Genomic DNA, 24,144 nt, shown 5'->3' with positions numbered 1-24,144 from the left:
ACACAGAATCTGAGCATCTTAAGAAAACCTCCCCGATAAGATGCGCTTGGTTTAGTTCTTTTCTGTGGGCTTCCCCATTCACTACCGGATGTGTGACCAATAATGGAGATGACCAGTCCTTGTGTATGAAGTCAGTGCTGTGCCCTAAATACATCCATAGCCGGTAGAGGCGACTACTAAACGAGCCGCACAAGATGACTGGAGGGGGGAGGGGGGGGGGTGATGCCACAAGACGTGTTCACAGAAACTTGATTGTAACCACAATCCTTAATTGTTGCAACTTTAACTGTTCTAAGATTTTAATCAGTGTGTATATATGTGTGTTTGTGTGTGTGTCTATGTATATATGTGTGTTTGTGTGTGTGTCTGTATGTATATATGTGTGTTTGTGTGTATATGTCTGTATGTGTATATGTATCTATGTATATATGTGTGTTTGTGTCTGTATGTATCTATGTATATATGTGTGTATCACACACATATATATATAAAAATTATATAATTTCCCGTAACCGTTGTGCTGATATCTCATGTGATCGTGTGACTTGGATTAAATAAAAGAAAATCCAAAACCTTTCATGAGACTCCTAATTCTGTCGTCCTTCATGGTTCCGGCATCATAAGCCATAATTATAAATGAAGCTCTCTTATTACGGTATATCATGATTTCCCCTGGCCCGGTCATGTGAGGGTTCGCTGCGTGTCCAGCTGTATTTATTTGTATCATTTTAGGCTGTAACCTTTGAGGGGGAGGGGGAGGGGGGAGGGGGGGGGGGGGACAGACAAGAAAATGGCCATATTATTTTTTGGTTTATATAAATGTTAAATATGAAGTATTAATGACACCTTTTTTTTAGGTTTTTCCTCTTTTGCACAATAACTCTTTTGTGAAAACTCCCCATTTTGTATCGCCGCATTCAAAGGCCCATAACTGAAAAATGATTTGTGTTTTGTTTGCCATCATCAGATCTTTTTTCCATGATTGGCCATAGTTTTTGTTGGCACCGGTTTCATGTTTTCTTTTTGTTCGTTCTGCCATTTTTGCCCAGTGTTTTATTTTTACGTTTTTTGCAGTGTTAACCTTGCCGGGTGAAGGTACGCTGCTTGTTGTATGAGTCGGTACGGATGCAGCGATGCCAAATGTAATTTTTTTTTTCCCCCCTTTTTCAAAAATGAGTGCATGAAAAAGGTGGTCTTTACTTAATTGTTTTTTCATGTCTCCAATAGGGGACTTTGAAAATATGATCCTGTGATCACTCTGCTAATGTACCGCAACACAGTAGTAGTGTATCTTCTATGTTTTACACTGGCACCTATGGCATGCTTGGAGGCCATTGTAGACATCTGGTTGTAATGGAAACCCATTGGCCCTCTGTGGATGTATTGTAGCGGGCCAATGAGGTGACAGATGGAGCTCCCTTACTGTCAACCACTTATATGCCAAGGTCTGCTTTGACTGCAGCATCTAAGTGATTAATGGCCCAGATTAGAGTTATCTGGCCATTGAAGTGGGACATTGGCTGTCGGTTACACCCAGCTGCCACTGCAGATTGTAGGGTCTTGCCTTCTGAGCCCACGCCATAGATATACAGCATTTCGTGTTAAGGTCCTCCCATGCATGACATAAATGTACATCATGGGGTGGGATTGTCTCACTGATGACATTTATCATGTATCCACAGGATAGGGGATACATGTCTGATTGCTTGGATTCCAGCTGCCAGGACCCAAATGGTAATGACATCTGCGAATCCCAAGATCCCCATGATGATTGGGGCGGCAGGGCACATGCATGACCATTGCTGCATTCGTTTCTTTGGAATGGAAGAAGAATTCTGAGTGCATTGATCTCTTCCCAATAGAAGTGAATGGGAGTTGTGATCACACCGCAGCTCCATTCACATGGGGTATCCAGGGTATACAATGTCGGGATTACTAGGTCTGCGCCCCAGCATTCAGATGTTCCCTATCCTGTAGAAATGTCATTTTTTGGGATCACTTGGCAAGGTTTTTTTTAACATTTTTTTACATCTTTTAATTTCTCTTTAGAGGCTGAATAAGCTGAAGATAGTTTTTTTTCCATGTAACAGAACCTTGTGCGTTATTAGTTGGCCCAGATGTTAAAGGCCTTGTCGCGTTTGGACACCTGAGGTACGAGCTGATTTTGGGGAGCTGTAACGGCTTTCATGATAACGTTTCTAATAAGGGCGTGCGATACAGAAAGCCCCTTTAATACTCCATCCTGTTGATGCTTTCTTGATGCCTCGCCGTACGCGAAGTCGTCCTTTGTATTCTTTTTGCTCGTTATACCATATTTCGTACTTTGCATTGCTACGCGGCTTTTTAAAATTTTTTTTTTTTACCTTTGTTTTTTCAGCCTCTGTTTTAATGGAAGCGATCTTCTTTTAGAACGGACAGTTGTGCGAGCCGCGATGTTCATTGATAGTAAAATCAATGGGGGATTGACTGTAAGGATTAATCCGTGGAGACGTTTGCTCAGAGCAGCAGACATTGTTGAGTAAAGTGCTCTTAAACATCTAATGCATTAAATGTATACCGCATTAACCCCGTGTGGTCAAGGTAAAGCGTAAAACCACATGATTGTGGCCGACCCCGAAACGTCATTTTGTAACGTTAATTTGTCTTTTTTGGCTTTTGTAGCACAATCGTGTTTGTGGTTTTTCTATTTATCTGCCAACCAGCAATTAATTTTCCTCGTCCGCCCGAGAAACATTTCGACTTGAAATACATAAATAACACCTTTCTATTCCCCTCCGTTCTGCGTCTCCCTCTCCCCCAGCCCGTCTCTCCTGCCGCCCCGGCGCTCTCCAAATAACACTAGGTATCAATTTAATAATAAGGATGGAAGTAGCAACTGCATTTGTTGGTTTTAAATTGATTTACATGTCAAGACTGGCAGTTTAGCAGCTGCGCTATTATGCCTCGATTGGTCAATTTACTGGAGAAAAACCTACTCCGGCGTCCCGGTGACCTGCATGACAATATAGGCCCCATGTCTATTCCTGTAATTAGGCTTGCCACTAACTCGGAATATTTTTAATTAAAATATTTTGGTCAATGTGTTGCTCCAAATTAGGCTTTTCAAAGCTGATTTTAATTCTTGGCAGAGTGTGACCAGAATCCCCGATGACGGCTGCCGAATTTAAGGTTAACAGGTTGTATGTCTTTACAAATAATAATAATGCTTATCTCCCCTCCCCCCCCTTCTTTAATGATAAACCCGAAATTCAGACAGAGCTGGATGTGCTTTGTTGGAACTATTTCTGTAAATTCTGTGTATATGTGAAGCTCAAGGTTTTTCTTGGGTTTCCTTAGCCAATCCAGGCATTGACTTGAGTCAAGGCCGGACGAAACCAAGAAACCTGTTGGCTAATGAACCTAGAAGTTTTCCGGTGGTGACGAAGTCTTTGAACTATTTTCGGTTGATCTCTGTGTATCTAGGAGTCGATCAAGGTCAGTTTATTTTTCTAGCCTCTAAAGGGTTGATCCATCCAATCACAGGCAGATTATCTGCTCATGTAAAACTGCCCTTAGACGAGGTGCACATATATTGGGTCTGTGGGATTCCACCGACAGCGCGTTGCCCTATTATAGCCTATGGGGCTATACTCATGGATGGTTATTCATGTGGACCAATGATCTGTGTGAAAACTTATTGCATGTTCTATTCCTGCCCATTGCTTGGTTGACAAATGGGAATGTTGGTGCATGTCAATGTGCTGTGTCCGTGTATATGGAATAACAGTGGTCTTGTTCCATATACTTGCCGTTATGGCTAGTGTGCAGCTAGGCCACACAAGATATTCTTGCTATTATCCCCTTTAAAGATCATACATTTCACAGCATTCTGTATTCTGCCCATGCCATTGGCAGTAGGTGTCGGCTGACTTCAATCCCAGGATGTAGTTGTGGCCCATGGCACCTAAGTGGTTATACCTAATCAGATGTTGGCTGCATGGTTCATCAGTTATGTGTAGCAAAGCTGTATCCTCTAGAGAATTGTGATGTTTTGTGCCAATTACAAGATCGTGGACATATTGGTCCTTATTTATGAATGTGTTTACAACAGATTTGTGTCTAATACTGCGCCAAAATTAAGGCGCAGAGTTTGAAAAATTTTACCAATAGTTTGTGCCAAAAAGAATGAAAAGATCCAACAAGCTCGTCAAATTCCCCTCCCCTCCCCCAGACCCAAAAGCTAGAGTGGCAAGCTTCTGATTTCCCAACAGATTTATGAAGCGCTATTACAAGGATGTGTCAATAGGTGGCGCTAATAAAACCTTAAGAAAGTTGGTGTAAATGAAGAGGCATTGGGTGCAAATTTGTCACAAATCTAACTACATATTTAGCATGTTTTTTGGTTTGTTTTTCTTGAATTTTGCCACTTTTTTTTGTTCTATCATTATTTTGACTGTTGACCAATTATTTTATATTAGTAGGTGATGCAGAATCACATTTGTGGATCAACCTGTTTCCAAATGCAAACTGGTACAATTTTGGCTCGCCTTGTAGTGTGATGCGGAAATTGTCGCACTTTGTGGTGCAAAATAAGCTGCGTGTCGCAGGGTGGTTTTCCATGTTTTTGCCCCCATTTTATGTGTTGAAATAAGTAATTAAACTGACCTAAATTTTTTATATTCGTTCTTAAAATAGAATTTGTGTTGCAAAACATATGGCAGAATGCAAATTGTTGCATTTTTTTAGCACACAGTGTTGCTATGCAAGAATTGACACATTTTTTGCACTTCTTTCCTATTTTTGGTGCCGTGTGAATTGTGCCAAATTTACAAGTCCTTGGGCCGCTGTGTAAACTGAAGGATTGATGCTGAACTGATAAGTCAATCTGTTGTGCTGAAGAATCAATATCTCATTATACACTTTGTTTTCCTTGGACAAAGCGCCTAGGAGTTGTCATTTTGTGCAAAACTCGGCATGCGGCTCCATCTGCAGCAGTCTTGTTCCTGTCTGGGATTGCAGCTCAGTCCCACTCATTAAATGCACTATTGAAGAAAAATCGCGCCCCTAGAAGAAGTTCGTGTTTTGCTGCAAAACTCGTCCGGCAGTTCCATCTCAGGCAGACATGCGAGCGATGAGAGTTGTGGTGTGATGAGATAAGTCTTGCCATCCGCGGCCCTAAAAATGGTTCCACTTTGGGTCACTAGACACTAGATGCCTCTGAGAGACTTTTTATACAACACTTCTTCCGCTTGTAGAGCTTGTTGGCCACTAGACGCCTCTACGACGCAGAGAAGAGATTTCACCCCGTTACCAGAGGGGGCGCATTATTGGGATGTGAGAAGCTGGATAGTTGTATTGTCCTCCACTCAGGCCATTCTGACCGGACTGTTAGGAGGGGTCCAGTGCCCTGTCTGGTCGCCACATTTATCACTAATAGAATATGTATGGAACCAACTAGGACACCAACTTCAACAGCCTACAAGTTTGCACGATTTTGAGGTTCAGTTACAGCAAATGTGGATTGATATGTGGCAGGATACCATACGGAACCTGTATGCCTCCATGCCCGTCCGTATCACATCTTGTATCCAAGCTAGAGGCAGTACAACAGGGTCCTAGAGCCTCCATGCCCGCCCGTATCACATCTTGTATCCAAGCTAGAGGTGGTACAACAGGGTACTAGAGCCTCCATGCTTCCCGTATCACACCTTGTAGCCAAGCTAGAGGTGGTACAACAGGCTACTAGAGCCTCCATGCCACCTGTATCACATCTTGTATCCAAGCTAGAGGCGGTACAACAGGGTACTAGAACCTCCATGCCCCCCGTATCACATCTTGTATCCAAGCTAGAGGTGGTACAACAGGCTACTAGAGCCTCCATGCCCGTCCATATCACATTGTATCCAAGCTAGAGGTGGTACAACAGGGTACTAGAGCCTCCATGCTTCCCGTATCACACCTTGTAGCCAAGCTAGAGGCAGTACAACAGGGTACTAGAGTCTCCATGCCCGTCCATATCACATTGTATCCAAGCTAGAGGCGGTACAACAGGGTACTAGAGCCTCCATACAAAGGGTCAGTTCTCCACCATAAATGACCCTTTTGCTCTGATGTTGTAATCACTTATATCAGCGTTACAATCACAGAGAAAGTTTCATCCATCCAACAACTTCTATGGGAGGGGGGTTACTGACAGCGAGTGTTATTTTTATATATATATATATATATATATATATATATATATATATATATATATATATATATATATATATTCTTCTAGGGGAGGATCGGTTTGGCAGTGCATCTGCTCTAAATACAATAAAGATGTCCTGTGTGTTGGGCTCGGCCCCAGTCTTGGTTTGGTGGTCCTCGGAGTAGGTCACGTCAGCGTGGCATTTTCCTTCCATCACACAGCAGCATCTGCTTCACCTGGTAGATGGTAATGATTGTAATAACCATTGACAATTGTCAGCCATCCTTCTTCAATTACAGCACTCACACTTTTGACCATTTTCTTAAGGTCTAAAAGCATTTTGAAGGTAAAATTTCAGCGTTTTACAGAATGATGTTCTGCCATGTAAAAGTACAGTGGTGTCTCTAACAAATCACCTACTCCGTGGAAGAGGAACGCTGAACCCGCGGTAATTGGTATCCAGCCAGAACCTCAGAAGATTTGAAAGGGTTTTGGCCTATAAATTGTAACCCCAGACTTTCAGATCTCTCACCTTACGAGCCATGTGTATGTCAAAGGCTTTCCGGTAAATCCTGGTAGGAAAGAGGAAACTGTAGGCTGCTACTAGGAACAACAAAAGTTTCCGCTCTCTCGTCTTTCGCACCTTTCCACCGATTCCACAAAGACATTGACAATTACTTGCCATTAGAGTGCACCTCCAGCTTATCCAGAATGTTCCAATGTCCGCACCCGAATACAACGAGGTCATAAAACGCCAAAGTCTTAGTTTTTTCAATGAAATGCCCTTTTTTTATATTAGACAAAAGAATCGGGCTGTTCGTATCACGGCTATTGTTTGTCTGTATGCTGGTAAAAGCTCCTGAAGAGAATATGTGGTTTGGCACCCATAAGTTTGGGGTTTTTTTGCTGGATTTATATGAAAGTGATTAAAAGAAAATTATGGAGTTCATCACACTCAATAAGTAAGATGAAATGCTTGCAGGGCAGAGTATGGTGCTGTACGGAGGCCCCCTGCATAATACCTAGAAACTTAACCCTTTGCAATCCAATTTTGGAATCAGGGTTTCCTAGGGGGCTTTCTCTTTCTGCCATTTTAGAATGGCACCACCTGCTGGCTAGAGCCAGTACTGCGGCATGGGACATACCACGGAGGCCCCTGACAACAGAGTGGCCAGTAATATACAGTAAGAATACCCTGCCGGCCGTCTTCGAACATTGGAGCTGTACAGGCTTCAATCCGAATGTTGGAAGACGTCAGACGGGGTTGGAAAGGGTTAATGCTGCCATATAATTACTTCTTGCGCGTGATTTTGCTGAGACTTGTGCTGGGGATAAATACTGGAAATTTTTCAGCAGAATATTGAATTCTGTAAATTAGATTTCACATTAATGTTCTGTGAGAATTCATAACATTTCCTCCAATTTAGCGGTGATTAACGCGCTCTTCTTCCCTGCATTATTGATGTTTATTTCCTGGCTGTACACTGAAGGCTGCCAATGGTTTTGTTGTCTTAGGTACGATGATATCCTTGTTAATGGACTCCCGGATTGGCGACAGCCTGTGTTCTATTACAGGCGGGTGAGGAAGATGAGCAATGCCGAGCTAGCATTGCTCCTGTTCATTATTTTCACAGTGGGCCATTATGCGGTGGTTTGGTCCATCTACCTGGAGAAGCAGCTGGTGAGTATTCAGAAGAAATGGGGATTAAAAAGAAATCATTATTTCTAGCTGTCTCTCCATTTTATTACGTTAAGGGGGATCTATCACTGAGAAATGTTTTATGTGCCTTTTGTGGCTCCCTGGAGCACACAGCTAGAGAGAGAGTTTAGTTTTTTTGTTTCATTTTGTTTCTTTTGTTCCTCAACTTTATCAACTTTTTTTTTTTTTTTTTTTTAATATTTTTGTGACCTTTTCTAGTATATTGAAAGAAATGTGCGGGGCATTGTTAACTTCTTGTAAGGTGTTGGCCTGGCTTTTGGAGGACTACTTGTAAAGCAGGAGCACTGTCACTTGACCGGAATCTTGTGACTTTCACACGGCTTGAGTCACTGAACTTTCCATTGACTTTTAGGAAATGTTGTTGATGGTTACTGACCTATTATAGCATCTTCAGGACCCCCAGAGCTGCTGGAATGGAATGGGTGGGCTTGAGCTAGCCACATATAAGGACTGCTAGTCATCTGAATGGCCGCCAAGTAATGCTGTATTTCTGGTCACAGAAGGTTTTGCCTGTTTGCTGTAATATGTGAAGAGTTACATTATAAGGAAAATTATGGCCAGCAACAGCTTCCTCCAGAAATAATGGGTAATCACTAGGGATTCCAAGAGCCAGACTGGTGGCGGTTGTTGCTAATCTCCCAGCCATAACACATCACGTTCTTATGGCCGCCTCCTACTTTTGACATCTGCAGCACGCAGCCCATGAAGGAAGTGACGTGTCGCGGGCTAGCTTGGGTGGTATATAGGGTGTGCGATACCCACATATCACCCGTTGTTGGATGATTATTGGCTTTCGGGCCAAGGCTGGCAGTATTTCCCAAACCGTGCAGTATGTAAACTGTTTGTGAAATGCTGTGCTGAAAGTGTATCTTGAATGGATAAATGCACCATTGGGAGAAACTTGGAAACCGGGGGTCACCACGTGCCCCTGATGTGAGGTGAACGTCTGCCGTGAAGGTGCACGAGGGCCGATCGGTACGCTACAGTGTGGCAGCTCACCATGAAAATGAACCAGGAGGCTCCCAGACGTCTCAAACAGTTAAGCGAACCCTACGGTGTAGGGGGCTCCCTAGCAGACGGATGGTTGCTGTACCTATGCTATGCCACCAATGGTGCAAAGAAAGAAAAGACTTACACTTGCACAGCAGTATCAGAATTGGACCACCGCTGATTGGCAAGGGGTTGCCTTCTCTGAGTCACATTTTCTACTTCATTGAATGGATGGACGTTGACATGCCGGCCAAGGAACATTAGAGAGCAAACACCCTGCAACCATTGCTGGAGGAACACAAACTGGTGGTGGCAGCACTCCGGTGGGGGGAATCTTTTTGTGATATTCTCTGGGCCGCTCATCCATGTGGAAGGCCCTCCTAACCCATCTGGTTGTGAATCCATCCTTGCAGATCACATACACCCATACATGATGTCTGTCTTCCATGGGGCAGATGGGATTGTTCAGCAAGACGATGTAACATCTCACACTTGTAGAAATGTCCAACGGTGGTTGGAAGAGTGCGACCAAGACTTCCAAGTAACTTCCCTGGCCCCCGATTCCCCACACGTGAGACCACCTCAATCATTGGGTTCTCTCTATTTATCCTCCCCCATGCAACCTCGAGCAGCTGTAGGTTGCACTGCAGTCAGCATGGCTCCAGACACCTGAGACCACCTACCCGCAGTTTCCATAAATAACTTTTTTTCTTCCCTTTTGAAAGTGTACCTGCAGAAAACGGCTTTTAAAGTCTCTTGCGCTGCATGCAATAGTCTGCAGTCCAGTGGGCGGGCTCGGACCATCTCTTCTGGACGTCATTGTTGGCATAAGCCCTGCCCACCTTTACTACAGGGGTTGATATCCCCTGCTGGAGCGCTTTTATCTGCGCAGACGTGAATGGAAATTCCTCTGATTCAGCGCTTCGCCCCTGTAATTAGTTCAGTAGTGTTTAAATTGGAACCTATCAAAGTTTAAAGGGTTTTTTGGGGACATAAGTGTTTTTGCATAAACTTGCTCAGCCTGCTGTAAAATAACGGATTACACACTCGCCTCCCTACTGGCCTTCACTTTTGGGTGTAGGGTGCTGGCGATGAGGATCATTGGCTGTAGCACTCACATGACTTAGTGTCATGTCATCACTCCCCTCCCGCAAGTGACGTTCAGCAGGGACTGAGTAGAGGTTCAGCAGGGACGGGGGGAGCGGGGGAGGTGATGATGTGTTCTCTTGCTTTACTATAGCAGGCTGAGCAGGATATTCCTAGATAAGACACTTTTTTTTCTTATAAAAAGGTTTTTTTTTTTAATTACTTGCAATAAATGGTTCATTACAGCTGAGGAGCTGCTGACATTTAATGTTTTATGTTTAGGATGAACTTCTCAGCAAGAAGAAAAAAGAGAAGAAGAAGAAAGCTGGAGGAAAACTATTAGAAGAAGTGAAATCTAATCTCTTAGAAAAAAATGAGCGGTAAGATCGCGGTTTCTGTGCAAAGAGGTTTTCGTGGCGTTAAGTGGCGGCTCTACTGTTCAGTCTTCAGCGTGGAATTTCTTTATTCCCTCTTTAAAGATACCTGGTTATTTCCTGCTCTGCTGTGGATATACCATAAGTGTCTGTCTTCAGGATATATATGTTAAAGGGTCACTCCGGGGATTTGGGTTTTAATTGATTCACTATGGAGCTGTCCCCCTAGTATACAAATTGACTAGTTTTACTTTGGTTAGTTATTTTTCTTCTCAGATGGTCATGTGATCTCATTTCTGACCACTCAGATCTACTTGGGGTTATGGATTCATTTTCTAGTCAAATTCTCAGTCTGTGTCATGCTGCTGCATGGATCGATCACATAAACTGCATAAAGGGGGAAACAAACACCTGTCACAGTTACTGATAATAATCTCGCAGCTCCTGTCACACAGGTATAATAGAGGAGATCACAGCTCATCCTCCTGACTGTATACTTATGGGCTGTAACTTATTTAGGTGAACATAGAAGGTAATTTATAATTAAAATGTCTGCCCCAGTAGGAAAATTGGTCTAGACTCTAGCTAATAATCTGCTGATGCATCATGGGATAGAAGTAAAGCACAGTGTAAAATCTCAGCCTCGTGATGGTGTCCAATAAGCATCAGACAAGTGGCTGCGCTGCAGGGAAGTGGCTGCAATACACAGAGGAGACCTCTATAATCCTGCCCCGTGTATTAAAGGGATTCCGCCCACTTAAGACATTAATGACATGTCAGTAGGTTATTCCATCGGTGTCCATTCCAGCTGATGTGGCCTCCGATGATCACTGGAAGAAGGTGGCAGCAGCGTTAGGACAGCGGCTCTTGTTCGTCCGGCTTCTGGACACAATGAAACAAGCTGAGCGGATAGAATCTGCGAGGTGTCCCGTTTGTTGGACCCCCACTAAAGAGGATCCGTCTGTCTTGAAATATCAGTTTTAGTAAATGCTTGAATATCCCATAGAAGATAAATTCTGTAGCCTTTCATTAGACCCTTGCATCGTACGAGCAGTGCTTCATTTTTGAAGGACTGTCTACTTACTGCGAATGGAGATGGGTGGGGGAAGAACGCTCCTCTATCCGCTCCCTCTCCATTCCGGCAGCCCTGTGAGTGATGCCAATGATACTCGCTCCTGTGTAAGAGCACAGGAGCGAGCATCACTGGGACAAGCTGCCAGGCATCCCATGTAAAAGGCCCATTACTGAGGGATCTCCTATTAATACCCGGACTGCAGTTTCTATATATGGTGATATGTAGAAGCTCAAGAAGACAAACGCTGCAGAATTGTTAATGAAACCCGATTGTAAAAATGATGATTAGCCCAAAATACATGCATTTAAATAAAGCAAAATGACCCCCCAAAGGTGTCCATAGCATTTGTGTTCTTGACAGTGCCCAGCTAATATGGTAATACAAGGGCTTGTATAGGAGCCAAGTACACGTAATCGAATGTTATCAAGTCGCTGCAGGTTTTTAAACCACAAATTTAGAGATGTATCTCTGTGTTTACACGCAACATGAAGGCCCAACCGCATTATTAGACAGTCTACACGGCATGTAAAACCACTCATGAATTACGAGGCACATGAAGGGTACCCATGATGAGGTAACATTGGAGTCGTCAAAAACGGGAGTTAAGCTGCAATGAATCATGGGAGGAGGGGGGGGGGGTACTGTTTAACCCCGTGTGCAGTGCTGCAAGAGCATAGGGAATCTAATAGGCCATCCAGTGGTCCCCGGGAAAAGTATGCAAACTGGAAGATGGAAAATGCCTCTGGAAGATGGCTACCCTGTGTCTCAATGTGTGACCTTTTAGCAGGCTTTTCAAAATGAGTCGAGATGTAAGCCAGACCAGAGTCTTCATCATAAGAAAAGATGACCCTCTACAGACAGCTGTTTCTGTCCCAAGGGTGCCCCCCCCCCCTCCCCCCACCTCTACCCCCACCTCTACCCCCAGCCCCTCATCATTGCCGGGTACATTTCTGGTTGGGAGGCTAAGATCATCGATCTAGGGACATTATGGTTTCTCCTTGTGAAGCGCGCCTCAGTGCAGTAAATCCAAAGCATGCCAATGATACCGTGGCTCAGTGATGGACCAAAGTATCATTCCACAATAAGGGTGAATGGATGGAAAGAAATCGGCTTTTTCCTTTTTGGGGTGTTTCTTATTGTGACTTTTTTGATCCCACAACAAGTGCAGCAACGTTCTGGATTACCGTAAGATCATTGTTTACCTATAGAAGACCCAATCTGAGGGAAACTTAGGAAATTGCAAGACTCTTGACTTTGTAACTCTGTTCCTCTTTAGGGTTACATTGCGGTTACAGTAACCCGTTATTTCGTCGTCATGGGCCCCTGGTCTCTGAATGCAACTAAAGTGATAGAATTTTTTTGACCGTGCAAGAAGCATGAAGATGATTGACCTCCGGCGCCGCTCTGCATGGACATCAGGATACTTTGTGGTGGGCGATAATGAACGCTTATGATGAAAGCTTCTACCGGATAACATTCGACTTTGTTCTCGGCCTCGACCCTATAAAGTTGGTGAAGTAGAAGCCGTGTTTGGCAGATGTAGGGCTTGGTGGGTAATGGCATTCAGTGTCCTGAAAGATAAAACCATTTTTCCTATTGACTTTTAGAGAGAATTAAAGCATTTTTGAATAGTTCGCCCAGCAGGGGCCGAGAGCGGGATCAATGGGAAGAGGAGATCAGAGGCCGTTCTGCCTGTTTTCTATTCTGGTGACATCAGCCTGTAATGCTTCACTGAACTGCTGATGACATTAATGTTGTTTTAAGACATTGGCTTGTTTGTACAGCTTTCCAAACTAGTTATTTCAGTATTGATTTTAGGACCTTCCTATAATGACTTGTTGAGACTTTTGGTTAAAGCATCCTACTTATAAATGTGTGCTGGATGGCCCCAACCATATCCGTGAAGGGAGGCTCGAGGTTAGCGCTCCATTGTTAAGTGCTTTTTGAATACTTGGTTTGTTCTGTCCGGTGCTTGGAGGAGTCAAACCCTTCAAAGGGAAATAATGGAAGCCTAAACGATAAGGACACCAGACGGCAAGAACAGAAGCTGTAAGACTGACTTATTGTGGGACTACAGGGCTAGCCATGTAAATGGTCCCAGCCATAATGACTCATCACACATCCCGTGAAGCTGGTGGATCTACAGTAATACGGCCCTCCTGAAGATTATAGTCATTTTAAAGCCATATTATGGGGGTGTCCAGCTACGAGCTGTTGATGGCTTGCCCTCTTGTTGGGTCATCACATTGGCGGGTCCGCTACTCTGAATCTCTGGCGATCAGCTCTTTGTCATGCAGCTGCACTCGGCCACTCAGCTGATTTCTGTTGGAAGCCCACAGCTTTGTTTCCATTGCAGGGTCCGGCATGGTATTGCAATTCAATTTGCCATTCATTTCGATTAGAACTTGGACTACAATACTAAGCTGGCCATTGCAAAGGGAACTGAGCGGGCAGAAATCTGCTGCATGCCTGAGTGCAGCTTCCTGGCAAATAGCTGATCGGGCTAATCTGACAACTGGTCAGTCCCTTTAATTCCAGGGCATTGTTTGTAGAAAAGGTTTAAGTATATACCAGAAAAAAATGACCGCGTTATTGAGTATTGGCCGGCAGGATACATACAGAACAACCCCATGTTCCAATCTCAAGTCCTGCTCACCGCTTGGTGCTCTTCGCTTGCAGCATGGAGGCCCTGGGTTCGAATGTAATGGGATTAACAACTGTGCGTTTGATCTGGTTTCCGCTCCAAGAGCACAAGCATTTTTCTGGCGTTGACCTTGAGATGCGTAAAGCAGATTGATAGGAGCCCCCGATGAGGGCATCTGCTGCAGAACATGTGGGCTGTGTAGGGGCACTGAAGGGCTCCGGTCACCTGTGGGCGCTCTGCTGTTTTCACTAACCCTAATTTTGCGTCCTCCTTGGTTTCCCTTCTTTTGCTTTTGTCATGATCTTGTGTTACTTTTATCTTTTTTAAGGGTCATCGAAAAACCACAGTGGCGAGATTTACTTCCTTTCAAACTGGGCCTCTGGTTTTATCTGACGGTCCGGTCCCTGCCGCAGCTATTCCAGGTGAGCCGCGGTGTAATTGGGCATGGAAGCGCTCGCTCACTAATGCCCACCTCTTCCACCTCCGTAATGTGAAGATTAAACAGGCTCTCTTCTCGTTGGTGTCTCTTGGTGTTACCGTGTTGCTATCTTGCATGTCTGAGGCTTCTTGCGCCTATTTTCCCATCTTTCCAAGCACTGGTTGTGTTGTGGATTACATGCATTACGCTCGGCACACGTTGGCAGCTGTCATTCTTTGTAGTTATATCCTTCGTATGAAAACGCTGATGATACGCTGCTGTAATAGTTCTCACAACAGGTAATAACAGGCTGTCCAGATGTAGACAACAGCAGCCCGGCTCCTGATAGAATCTGTCAATGGAGGCTGACACCAGCGAGCCTGATACTTCTAGAAGAATTAACCTGCTATTGAGATGATACAGGAAACGTAGAAACGTTGTTGTGTTCTGACCAATCGCATCCTTCCACATGGGAAACTGATCATGTAGAACATTCTTCATCCAAATCTTATCGATCTAGTAAGCCTTATAAGTTAATGCATTTTTTTTTTGCACCCTGGAAAGTGCTTTATGCTGAGGTCCTTATAAACAGTCTGCCGTATTGAGAAGGAGAGTGCACATTAAAGGCTATGGAAAGCTTTGTGCATGAAAAAATCAATATACACATAACTTACTAAGTCTCCGCTGAAAAAGATGCACTTATCTGTTTCTTTGTTTGTTTTTTTTTTAATTGAGTTTTCTTTCTAAGCATTTAGAAAGCCTCATACTTGGTTTGCAAGCCCTCCTACATTTGGTGCATTCCATGGTAACGGACAGGACACGCACACACATTTTGTTTTTTTTTATAACTTTTTGTCAAACTTTTTAAAAATAGCTATAGGTAGTTAAACTATGCACTGTGACAAATGTCTGTCATACCTACCTCCTAACCTTCTATCAACTCTCAGTAAATGACATGTGACTTTTAGTAACAGACAGGACATGCAAATGAATAGCAATTGCAGAATGCTTGTTTTTTTCCAAAATTTCTGTTCTAGTTTTATATAATCAAGACTCTTTCGCATTATTTTCTGTATACTCTTAAACTGTCTGTGTTGTACTTGTTCTCATCTGTTAGTTATAAACACCCCTAATTTATTTTTTCATATGGTAACAGACAGGACATGCGGGTAACAGACAGGACGTGTTTGAATGTAAACTTACTAAAAATAAGAATTATCATTGTTTTAGATGTTTTTTTCAGTAACCGGTAACTGCAACATATATGAACCTTATAAGACTTAAATTATGAACTTTTGTTGTAAATTATAATGACCATTAACGAACAGAGCGATTAATTACACTTTCTTGGTAACAGACCGGACATCTAGTTGGTGGGCTATTGATTGTACTATAAATTACATAATATAACACATATAATAAGTTACATTACCTCACTGGCTTATATTTGGTCACATGTGTTCGTTAAAAACATCTATTCACTTCTATACTGAAATGCAGACTGAATAAATCTTTCTCTTCAATCTGTCAAAACTTGTGTGAACTTGCATGGTCCAGTGTGAGTGCGGTATTAGATCGGATTGTTAGAAGAAATGCTTGAGAATAGTAAAATATCCTCTAAGAGTCATAAAAACATAAAGCATCAAAAATATAAACATAAATATATTGATATTTTTTTCAAAAATTCCCTCTTTAAATGGAATGAGCCATTTAAGTTTCTGGCTCTGGGGTGTTTATAGCGCTGATCAGCTGGTCTTTCATAAATGTGCACAAGCTGTGCTCCCCTTTCCCTCTTTTACAGAGGCTGTGTAGCATAACAATGGCCACTCAGTACTACACAGCTATTTCTCTATTTCAGTGTTTATCAACTCCAGTCCTCAGGACCGCCCAACAGGTCATGTTTTCAGGATATCCCTTAGTACGAATACCTGTGGCAATGTCTAAGGCACTGACAATAATTACATCACCTGTGCAACACTGAGGAAATCCTGAAAACATGACCTGTTGGGGTCCCTGAGGACTGGAGTTGGGGAACACTGGTTTACTTCATCGTCTGAGCAGCTGCTGTACTGTTACCCTCATTACTGATCAGAGCACTGTCATACAGCCCTCTGTAATAGTAGCATTCTTTGCTCTGTCCTCTCGATCCCCTCCACCATCCCCCGCACTGTCATACAGCCCTCTGTAATAGTAGCATTCTTTGCTCTGTCCTCTCGATCCCCTCCACCATCCCCCGCACTGTCATACAGCCCTCTGTAATAGTAGCATTCTTTGCTCTGTCCTCGCTCCCCTCCACCATCCCCGCACTGTCATACAGCCCTCTGTAATAGTAGCATTCTTTGCTCTGTCCTCTCGATCCCCTCCACCATCCCCCGCACTGTCATACAGCCCTCTGTAATAGTAGCATTCTTTGCTCTGTCCTCTCGCTCCCCTCCACCATCCCCCGCACTGTCATAGAACCATCTGTAGTAGCCCAATAGAAAGGCAGTGAATACACTTGACAACAGGGGAGCAGCTAGGGGGCAGAATTGTCAGTTTACTGACAGAATTTGCTAAGATTTCAGTCCTCTAGTCTGCAGAGGCTTAGAAAACAGTACAGACATAGAAATCAAGTCAGAAATTTTTAATGAAAACCAATTACAAAAAGTCACTCCTCTTCTACCTGTTGAACTACGCAGACCCAGCTACCTCTCTGTGTGAGGCACCTCCCTCTCCCCTTCTCTCTCCCCTTACCACATCCAGCTCGCAGGTGCATCGGGCATAGGACATCGCAATAGTCCCATTTCACACAAGATGGTAGGGAAATCTGTTTTCATCTACACTGAGTAAACTGTGGTAAACATTTGGACCCGATATATTCCTCCCCCCCCCCCCCCCCCCCGTACCCATCCCCTTTCCTAATACAGATTTCTGTTTATCAGGTTGGAGGTATAATGCAAATTCTATTTGATTGTTCGAGTTCCTACTCTACAGACAACCTCCCATTGTTATCGTTACCGTATATACCGGCGTATAAGACGACTTTTGAACCCCGAAAAATCTGCTCTGCAGTCGGGGGTCGTCTTATGCGCCGGTAATACAAAAAAAAAAAAGTGTAAAAAAAAAAATTCATTACTCACCTCCCACGGCGTTCTGTCACGCTCCGGCAGGATGTCGCTCGCTCCTCGTCCCCGGCGCAGCATTGCTTTCTGAATGCGGGGCTTGAAATCCCCGCCTCCAGAAAGCTAATACACACGCCGGCAGCCATGACAGCATTGAATGGCTGTGATTGGCTGAAGGCGCACGTGTTAGCAATCACACCCATTCAATGATGTCATTGAATAGTGTGATTGGCTGAAGCCACGTGCGCCTTAGCCAATCACAGCCATTCAATGATGTCATGGCTGCCGGCGTGTGTATTAGCAGAGGTTCCCAAACTTTTTTGCCCCGTAGACCACTTGCTGATTTTCTTTTGTTCTCCGTAGACCCCCTGCCTGAGGCTTTATTCACACCAGTGTATATTGGCTGAGTTTTCACAGCCGGCCCATATACCTGGATTCCAATGTATCGGTTCAGATGGGCGGCCAGAAAAGATGGTGCATACGGTGGGCATTCCAAGAACACACACAGCAGATGGGTATAGTTTACGCAAAACCTCTTGGGCTCTGGTGAATCGCGTGAAAACCATGTGCAGGGAAAGCTTTATGGGTAAATTAGCAGCTGCGCCGGTCTGTATTGTCCGTCGCCAGGGCCAAGATGTTTTGCGCTAACTCTATATAAACCATTTTATATAGGCTGGATTCACACGGGGCAAATTTGCTGTGAAAATTCTGTCCGGAATTTCACTGTGGCAAATCCGCCTGCTTCCCGGAATTAGCCCGCCATGTGGACGAGATTTTTTTTTTTTCCCATTGTGGCCAGAGCGCCAGCTGCAATGGAAAAGCATGCGGCCAAGCCGCTCCATAACCCGCCGCAAAAAGACGTGGGTTTTGAAGCTGATCTTTCTTGGCGGAAATCTTGCGTTTTTCCGCTGCGGCAAAACTGCGAGATTTCCGCCGGGAATATGCCCCGTGTCACCCCAGCCTAATTGCCCAACACACTGAAAGAACAGGTAATGCATATGTTCATAAGGAAACCTATACCGGCCCGGTCACATCAGGCGATGGCAGGAAGATGCTGTGAGAGTTACTGTTATTGATGGTCGGTCATATATCCCATGCGGACCGTCCTGCGAGAGCGATATGCAAAATGATGCAACTTGTTGTTACGATGCAGATGTTCTTGCTGCTCACTGATTGGTAGACATATAATAATCATGTAAGAGATCATGTGATCTGTCCGCCGCGCCGATCACGGTAAGCAGAGTATAGAGCCTAACAAGCGCTGAAGTTAGTCATAAAGACGATTCATTAGAAGAACTAATTCTGTGAAAACCTCAGAAGAATCTCCTCTTTTGAGGTATTAATTGAGAATTTAAAGGCTTTTTAACGAGTTTTAGTGGAAACTTTCTGATTTTCATGTCCTTTTAATTCAAATGATTAAACAGGATGCAAAGCAGTTTTATGGGGAGTACAGCGAGAAGAAAATGAAAGAGAAGGAGGAGGCTGAAGCCCAGGCGGAGCTGGAGACCCTGATAAGTACGTTGCTTCATGTCTGTGTTAGCCTGGGATTATCTGTCCGACGTAACAAATGGCGCAAGGCTGCCCTGCGCGACCTCCGAGCGTGCGGCCGTGTGTATACGGCTGAGAGGGAGTTGTGCCCGAGATCCCCAGGCGCGACTCGCATTGCGCAGCACATAGACACCCGGCACGTGGGACGTACGGGAGGCCACACCGGCAAGTCTGTCTGCATGAAAATAGGATATGATGCACAAAGCTCGCACGTTCTTCTCAGCCGTGTAAGTACAACCACCGATTTTTGTGTATGTAAGGTGCGTTTTGGCATTAATGTACGTGTGGTTTTCATGTGTGTGAATAAAGAAAATGTAGTTCTAATGGTAAAATGCTATAAAAACTGGTGGCGCTCACGTGCAAATTGCATGATACATGAGTGTAACGTGTTTAGGGCTCCAATAAAAAATTATGGCTGATTCCTTAACAAGGTTCACCCAAAATAGGACCTTTTTCCATCTGGTGGACGGTCTGAGTGATCACTCATGTGAATGAACCCGCTCCAATGAGTAAGTTCTGTCAATCTTTAAATTGGGCAGAACTCACAAGGGAACATCGCCCATGTGAATACAACCTTAGAGGGTGACCTATCGGTTCTCGGGTGTTCGCCCAGCGTGACCATGTCTGAGGCCAACACTCCACCAAAGACCCATCACTAGTAGCAGATTAAACATTTTGCCATAACCACATTTTATGGGTCACAGTTACTAATGAGGGGGGAGCTATTGGGGGGATGTATCAGTCTTTGGACCAGAATTCTGGTACAAAGAATTGAAGGGGCCCCCAGTGTCTCCACTAACTTCAGAAACTGGTGTAAACAATAACGCACCTCCACATGTTCATGTCTGGAGGCCTAGGAATAAGTGCCTCAATCCTGCCCTTGCTGTGGAGCAGCACACAGCACACTGCCCCCTGCTGGTGCGATGGTCTGGGGGCCATCGCATGTGACAGTCGGTCCCCCTAGTGGTGACACGAGGGATAATGACAGCTCAGCAATATGTTCAGGACATCCTGCAGCCACATGTGTTCCTCTCATGGCGGCTTCCAGCAGGATAATGCTCAGCCGCACACACAAGGGGGGCACAGGAAGCCCCCACAACATTGTCACACTTGTCTTTAAAAAAAATATTAATGGGTGACAGACAATGGTTCAGCCAACAGTTAGCATGATTGATACTTTTTCTTTGCCCCGTGTGTGCTATACTGATGGGTCTGCAGGATTGGTGTCTATTTCCAGGACCAGCAAGTGAATTCAACTGCAGGTATTCATTGGGCGCCTCCCGTGTCCGTCGGGGCGCCTCCCGTGTCCGTCGGGGCGCCTCCCGTGTCCGTCGGGGCGCCTCCCGTGTCCGTCGGGGCGCCTCCCGTGTCCGTCGGGGCGCCTCCCGTGTCCGTCGGGGCGCCTCCCGTGTCCGTCGGGGCGCCTCTCGTGTCCGTCGGGGCGCCTCTCGTGTCCGTCGGGGCGCCTCTCGTGTCCGTCGGGGCGCCTCTCGTGTCCGTCGGGGCGCCTCTCGTGTCCGTCGGGCGGCCCTGTGACTTGGCATCTGTTTAAAGTGAAGACCACCATGCAGATACGAGCCCTAACTGTACGATGCGTTTAGCGATTTATTTAGAATGATTTATTTCCTTTGCTTTGTTTGCAGAAGAGAAGAAGCCAAAAGTGAAAAAGCCAAAAGCTGAATTTCCTGTCTATTTGGCTGCGGATTCTAATTGTGGGGCTTACATCCCGTCATACGATCAAGGTGTCAGCATTGAGGACATCGAAGAGCAAATGGATGACTGGCTGGAGAATCGGAATAAAACACAGAAAAAGAAGGTACGAGACCCTTGTTGAAAATAAGCTTTTGCCGCAGAAGTAGAACTGTTGATGCTACATACTATCCTACCAAAAGTAATTGGACCCCTGAGCCAGAATCACTAGTAGTAGTTTGTTAATCCTTCTCCTTTGGCCCTAATGACTTCCGATGCTCTCCGTGCATGCTTTTTTTCTAACATTTGATGCACTTCAGCTGGTGTTTCCCTCCATTCATCCTGCAAACGTGTGGTGAGTTCTTTCAGAGAAGATGGACTCTGTTCATATTTCCTGACCGAACATTCCTGTATGTTGCAGCCATGGTTTGACAGAAATCCATAGGTGCTTATTGGGAAGTGCTGACCTATTGTATCCTTTTGTACCAACATTGCAGTTTGTCCTAAAGATGTTCAGGGGGTTCAGGTCGCTCAGGCCAGTCCAATCGGAAAACATCCATATCCTCAAACCTATGTAAAATGAGGTTTGATTTGTGACCTAGGTGCGTTGTCTTGTTGGAAGTATGGCCGACCATTCCCAGAGTATTGCCACATTGCCAACAGCACTTTTTTGCTGCCGACAATGTGACTTGGTTCTTTGTCACTACAACCAATGGACTGAGACTCCCCCCTGTGTAAAACATCCCAGACCATAGCTGAACTGCCACCATACTTTACTGTTGGCACAACACAGTCGGGCAAAAGGCCAGGTACCTCCCTCCATCTGATGGATATGGAGTAGTGGGATTCATGTTCCTTAGAACGTTCTTCCATTGCTCAACTGTCCAACGACGACGTTCCTTGCACCATTGTAGACGGGCCGATGCATTGCGCTTTGTGATGGACGACTTGTGTGCAGCGGCATAACCCGTACATCCAATAGCTTGCAGTTCCATCACAAACCATGGATGATGCCTCCAAGGGTCGGCACCTTATGTAGTATGGTTTAGGACATGTGACATGCGATCCATTCTACTGATAGGGGGTCCAAGTACTTCTGGTAGGTTTGTGTATATGTGCAGGGTATTATATGGAACATAACACTTGGGCTCCACTCTATAGCCCATAGAGTTGCACACTTTAGAGGACTTGTCAGCTCTTCTGACATGTATTTGTGCAGCTCAGTCACTACATGACACATAAAACGTACAAAGCTGACAGGCCTTTGGAAAAAAAAATAAAAATCCCGATGGATGGATATACGTTTTTAGTAAGTTCTTGTATTCCCATTGTATGAATAAAGTGACAACTGGGTGTTACCATTCCCCATGTCAATAGATTGTGTCTCTACACGGTCTGACACTGTCTACACTAATTCAACAATGTCAGACTGTAGGTTACACATTTTTACCATCATAGATGGGGGATTCTTTACTGTAAGAGCAGTAAGACTATGGAACTCTATGCCAGAAGATGGGATGATTATTTCCTCCAACAATCCTTTTTTTTAAAGTATTTTATTACAAGTTATGGCTTCTAGATTTCGGGAGATGGGAGTTTGATACAGGATTTTATTCCAATTTTAGTCTTTGGAGTTGGCAAGGAATTGTTTTTCTCGTAATATGGGTGATTGGTGTCCACTTCATGGGGGGGGGGGGGGGGGGTTCCTTCCTCTCGACCAACACGGTAGGATTGAAGATTAGACTTGGACCTGTGTCTTATTTTAACCTTATTTATGCAACCAAGCTCCTACAAGCTCTGTTTTCTGCAGTGTTAACCCACATAGCCATCTAGGTTGACTTGTACCTGATAAGAACTTAAGTGGTCCCTGAGATCTCAAGTAACTTGTGGTTATGTCCTAGCCAGTGTGATAACTAGCAGCAGTCCAAATTGCCTTATTTACCTAAAATAATGACCCTTATGCTGAAAAATCCCTCAAAAGGGTCTGGCCACTAGGGGGCTCTTCTCCTTCTTATTTCCAGTGCACTGCTTAAGGCTAGCTACACGACGAGTGCGATATCTTCCCGATATCGCACTTGCTACCATGTGAAAACCCCGTGGATGCGAGGCATTTTCATGTAAAAACAGCCTTGCATCACATTGGGGATGAAGGAAAGAGGATTGCGGAGCTCTCCCATAGCCTTTCAATGGGGCTACAATGCAAGACCACCAGAAAGATAAAGCATACCGCCATGTGTGTTTTTTTCCCCCGCATAGCATCACATTGCGGTGCCATGCAGGAAAACATCGCTCATGTGTTTGAACCCATGTGAAACCGGCCTAGTGAAGTCCATCTCTAGTAACTGAGATAAGTCCGAGAACAGGAAGTGTACAAGGGTGAAGGGAGACAGAAGCAGAACCTCTCACAAATGTGGCTGCCAGAGCTAATGGCGAACTTCTGTAGTGTCCTTCCTAATTATGGACTTTGTGTGTTACAGAGAGTTAGGGAGCAGAATTTGCTGCTTTCTCCATGTGCAGTGTATAGAAGACAGCAGTCTCCTCCTATCAGCTCAGAGGGAAGTTAGAGTCTGTAGAGCAGTGTTTCTCAACTCCAGTCCTCAGGGACCACCAACAGGTCATGTTTTCAGGATATCCTATGGTAAGAACACCTGTGGCAATGTCTGAGGCACCAACAATAATTACATCACCTGTGCAACACTGAGGAAATCCTGAAAACATGACCTGTTGGCGGTCCCTGAGGACTGGAGATGGGAACACTGCTGTAGAGGGTAAAACTGGTCATAAATGCCGGATACAAGTTATATAATGGCCAGAAATAGTCCAGAGATGTTGTTAGTCCTTTTCTGAGGTCGTGTACACTTTACGTTCTGAGCGGAAACATGTCTTTATATAATAAAGAAGGTATTTGGCTTTACATTTTGATTGGCTCCCTCTCCCTCTCCTGGGATCCATGCCGTAGCGCCGCTCAGTTTTGTTAGTGGCATTGCCTTGGGTTTACCTTAAGTTCTGCATGAATGTCCTGTGCAGGTGATGAGCTTCACCTACCGGTCAAACCTTTCTGATGTGATTTGGTTACCAGCTGCAAAACGGAGAAGACATAATCCATTCATTTGATGAGCAAATTGTAATTGTAGCAGTGATCCCCCTGTAGTCGGCAGTCACCAAGTACCACATGCAAATTATAATCAGAAGTCCCTATGAAGTAATGCATTAGCTTGTGTTCGACTTCACAGGATGTAAGTACTGCAGTCTGTTTCCTGATCTACATCACTGTGCGGAGGGACGTTCTGCCGCGTTACCCTGCGCCCTTTTTATCTTTTACCTTGA

The 24,144-nt window shown here is 44.6% G+C and overlaps 1 protein-coding gene across 1 annotated transcript in view; it reads left to right on the top strand.

The window, feature by feature from the left end:
- DNAJC1 (DnaJ heat shock protein family (Hsp40) member C1) overlaps positions 1 to 24,144 on the top strand; it is a 90,645-nt gene that overhangs the window by 37,659 nt on the left and 28,842 nt on the right. Inside the window, exons 4-8 of the mRNA XM_066585444.1 lie at positions 7,688 to 7,853; positions 10,251 to 10,348; positions 14,390 to 14,483; positions 19,005 to 19,095; positions 20,772 to 20,944. Coding sequence (XP_066441541.1) covers positions 7,688 to 7,853; positions 10,251 to 10,348; positions 14,390 to 14,483; positions 19,005 to 19,095; positions 20,772 to 20,944 — 622 coding nt within the window. The remainder of the gene's footprint in view (positions 1 to 7,687; positions 7,854 to 10,250; positions 10,349 to 14,389; positions 14,484 to 19,004; positions 19,096 to 20,771; positions 20,945 to 24,144) is intronic.

This window comes from Eleutherodactylus coqui, chromosome 12 (genome assembly GCF_035609145.1).
Source record: "Eleutherodactylus coqui strain aEleCoq1 chromosome 12, aEleCoq1.hap1, whole genome shotgun sequence".
Lineage (NCBI taxonomy): Eukaryota > Metazoa > Chordata > Amphibia > Anura > Eleutherodactylidae > Eleutherodactylus > Eleutherodactylus coqui.
This window is presented reverse-complemented; position numbering and strand designations above follow the sequence as displayed.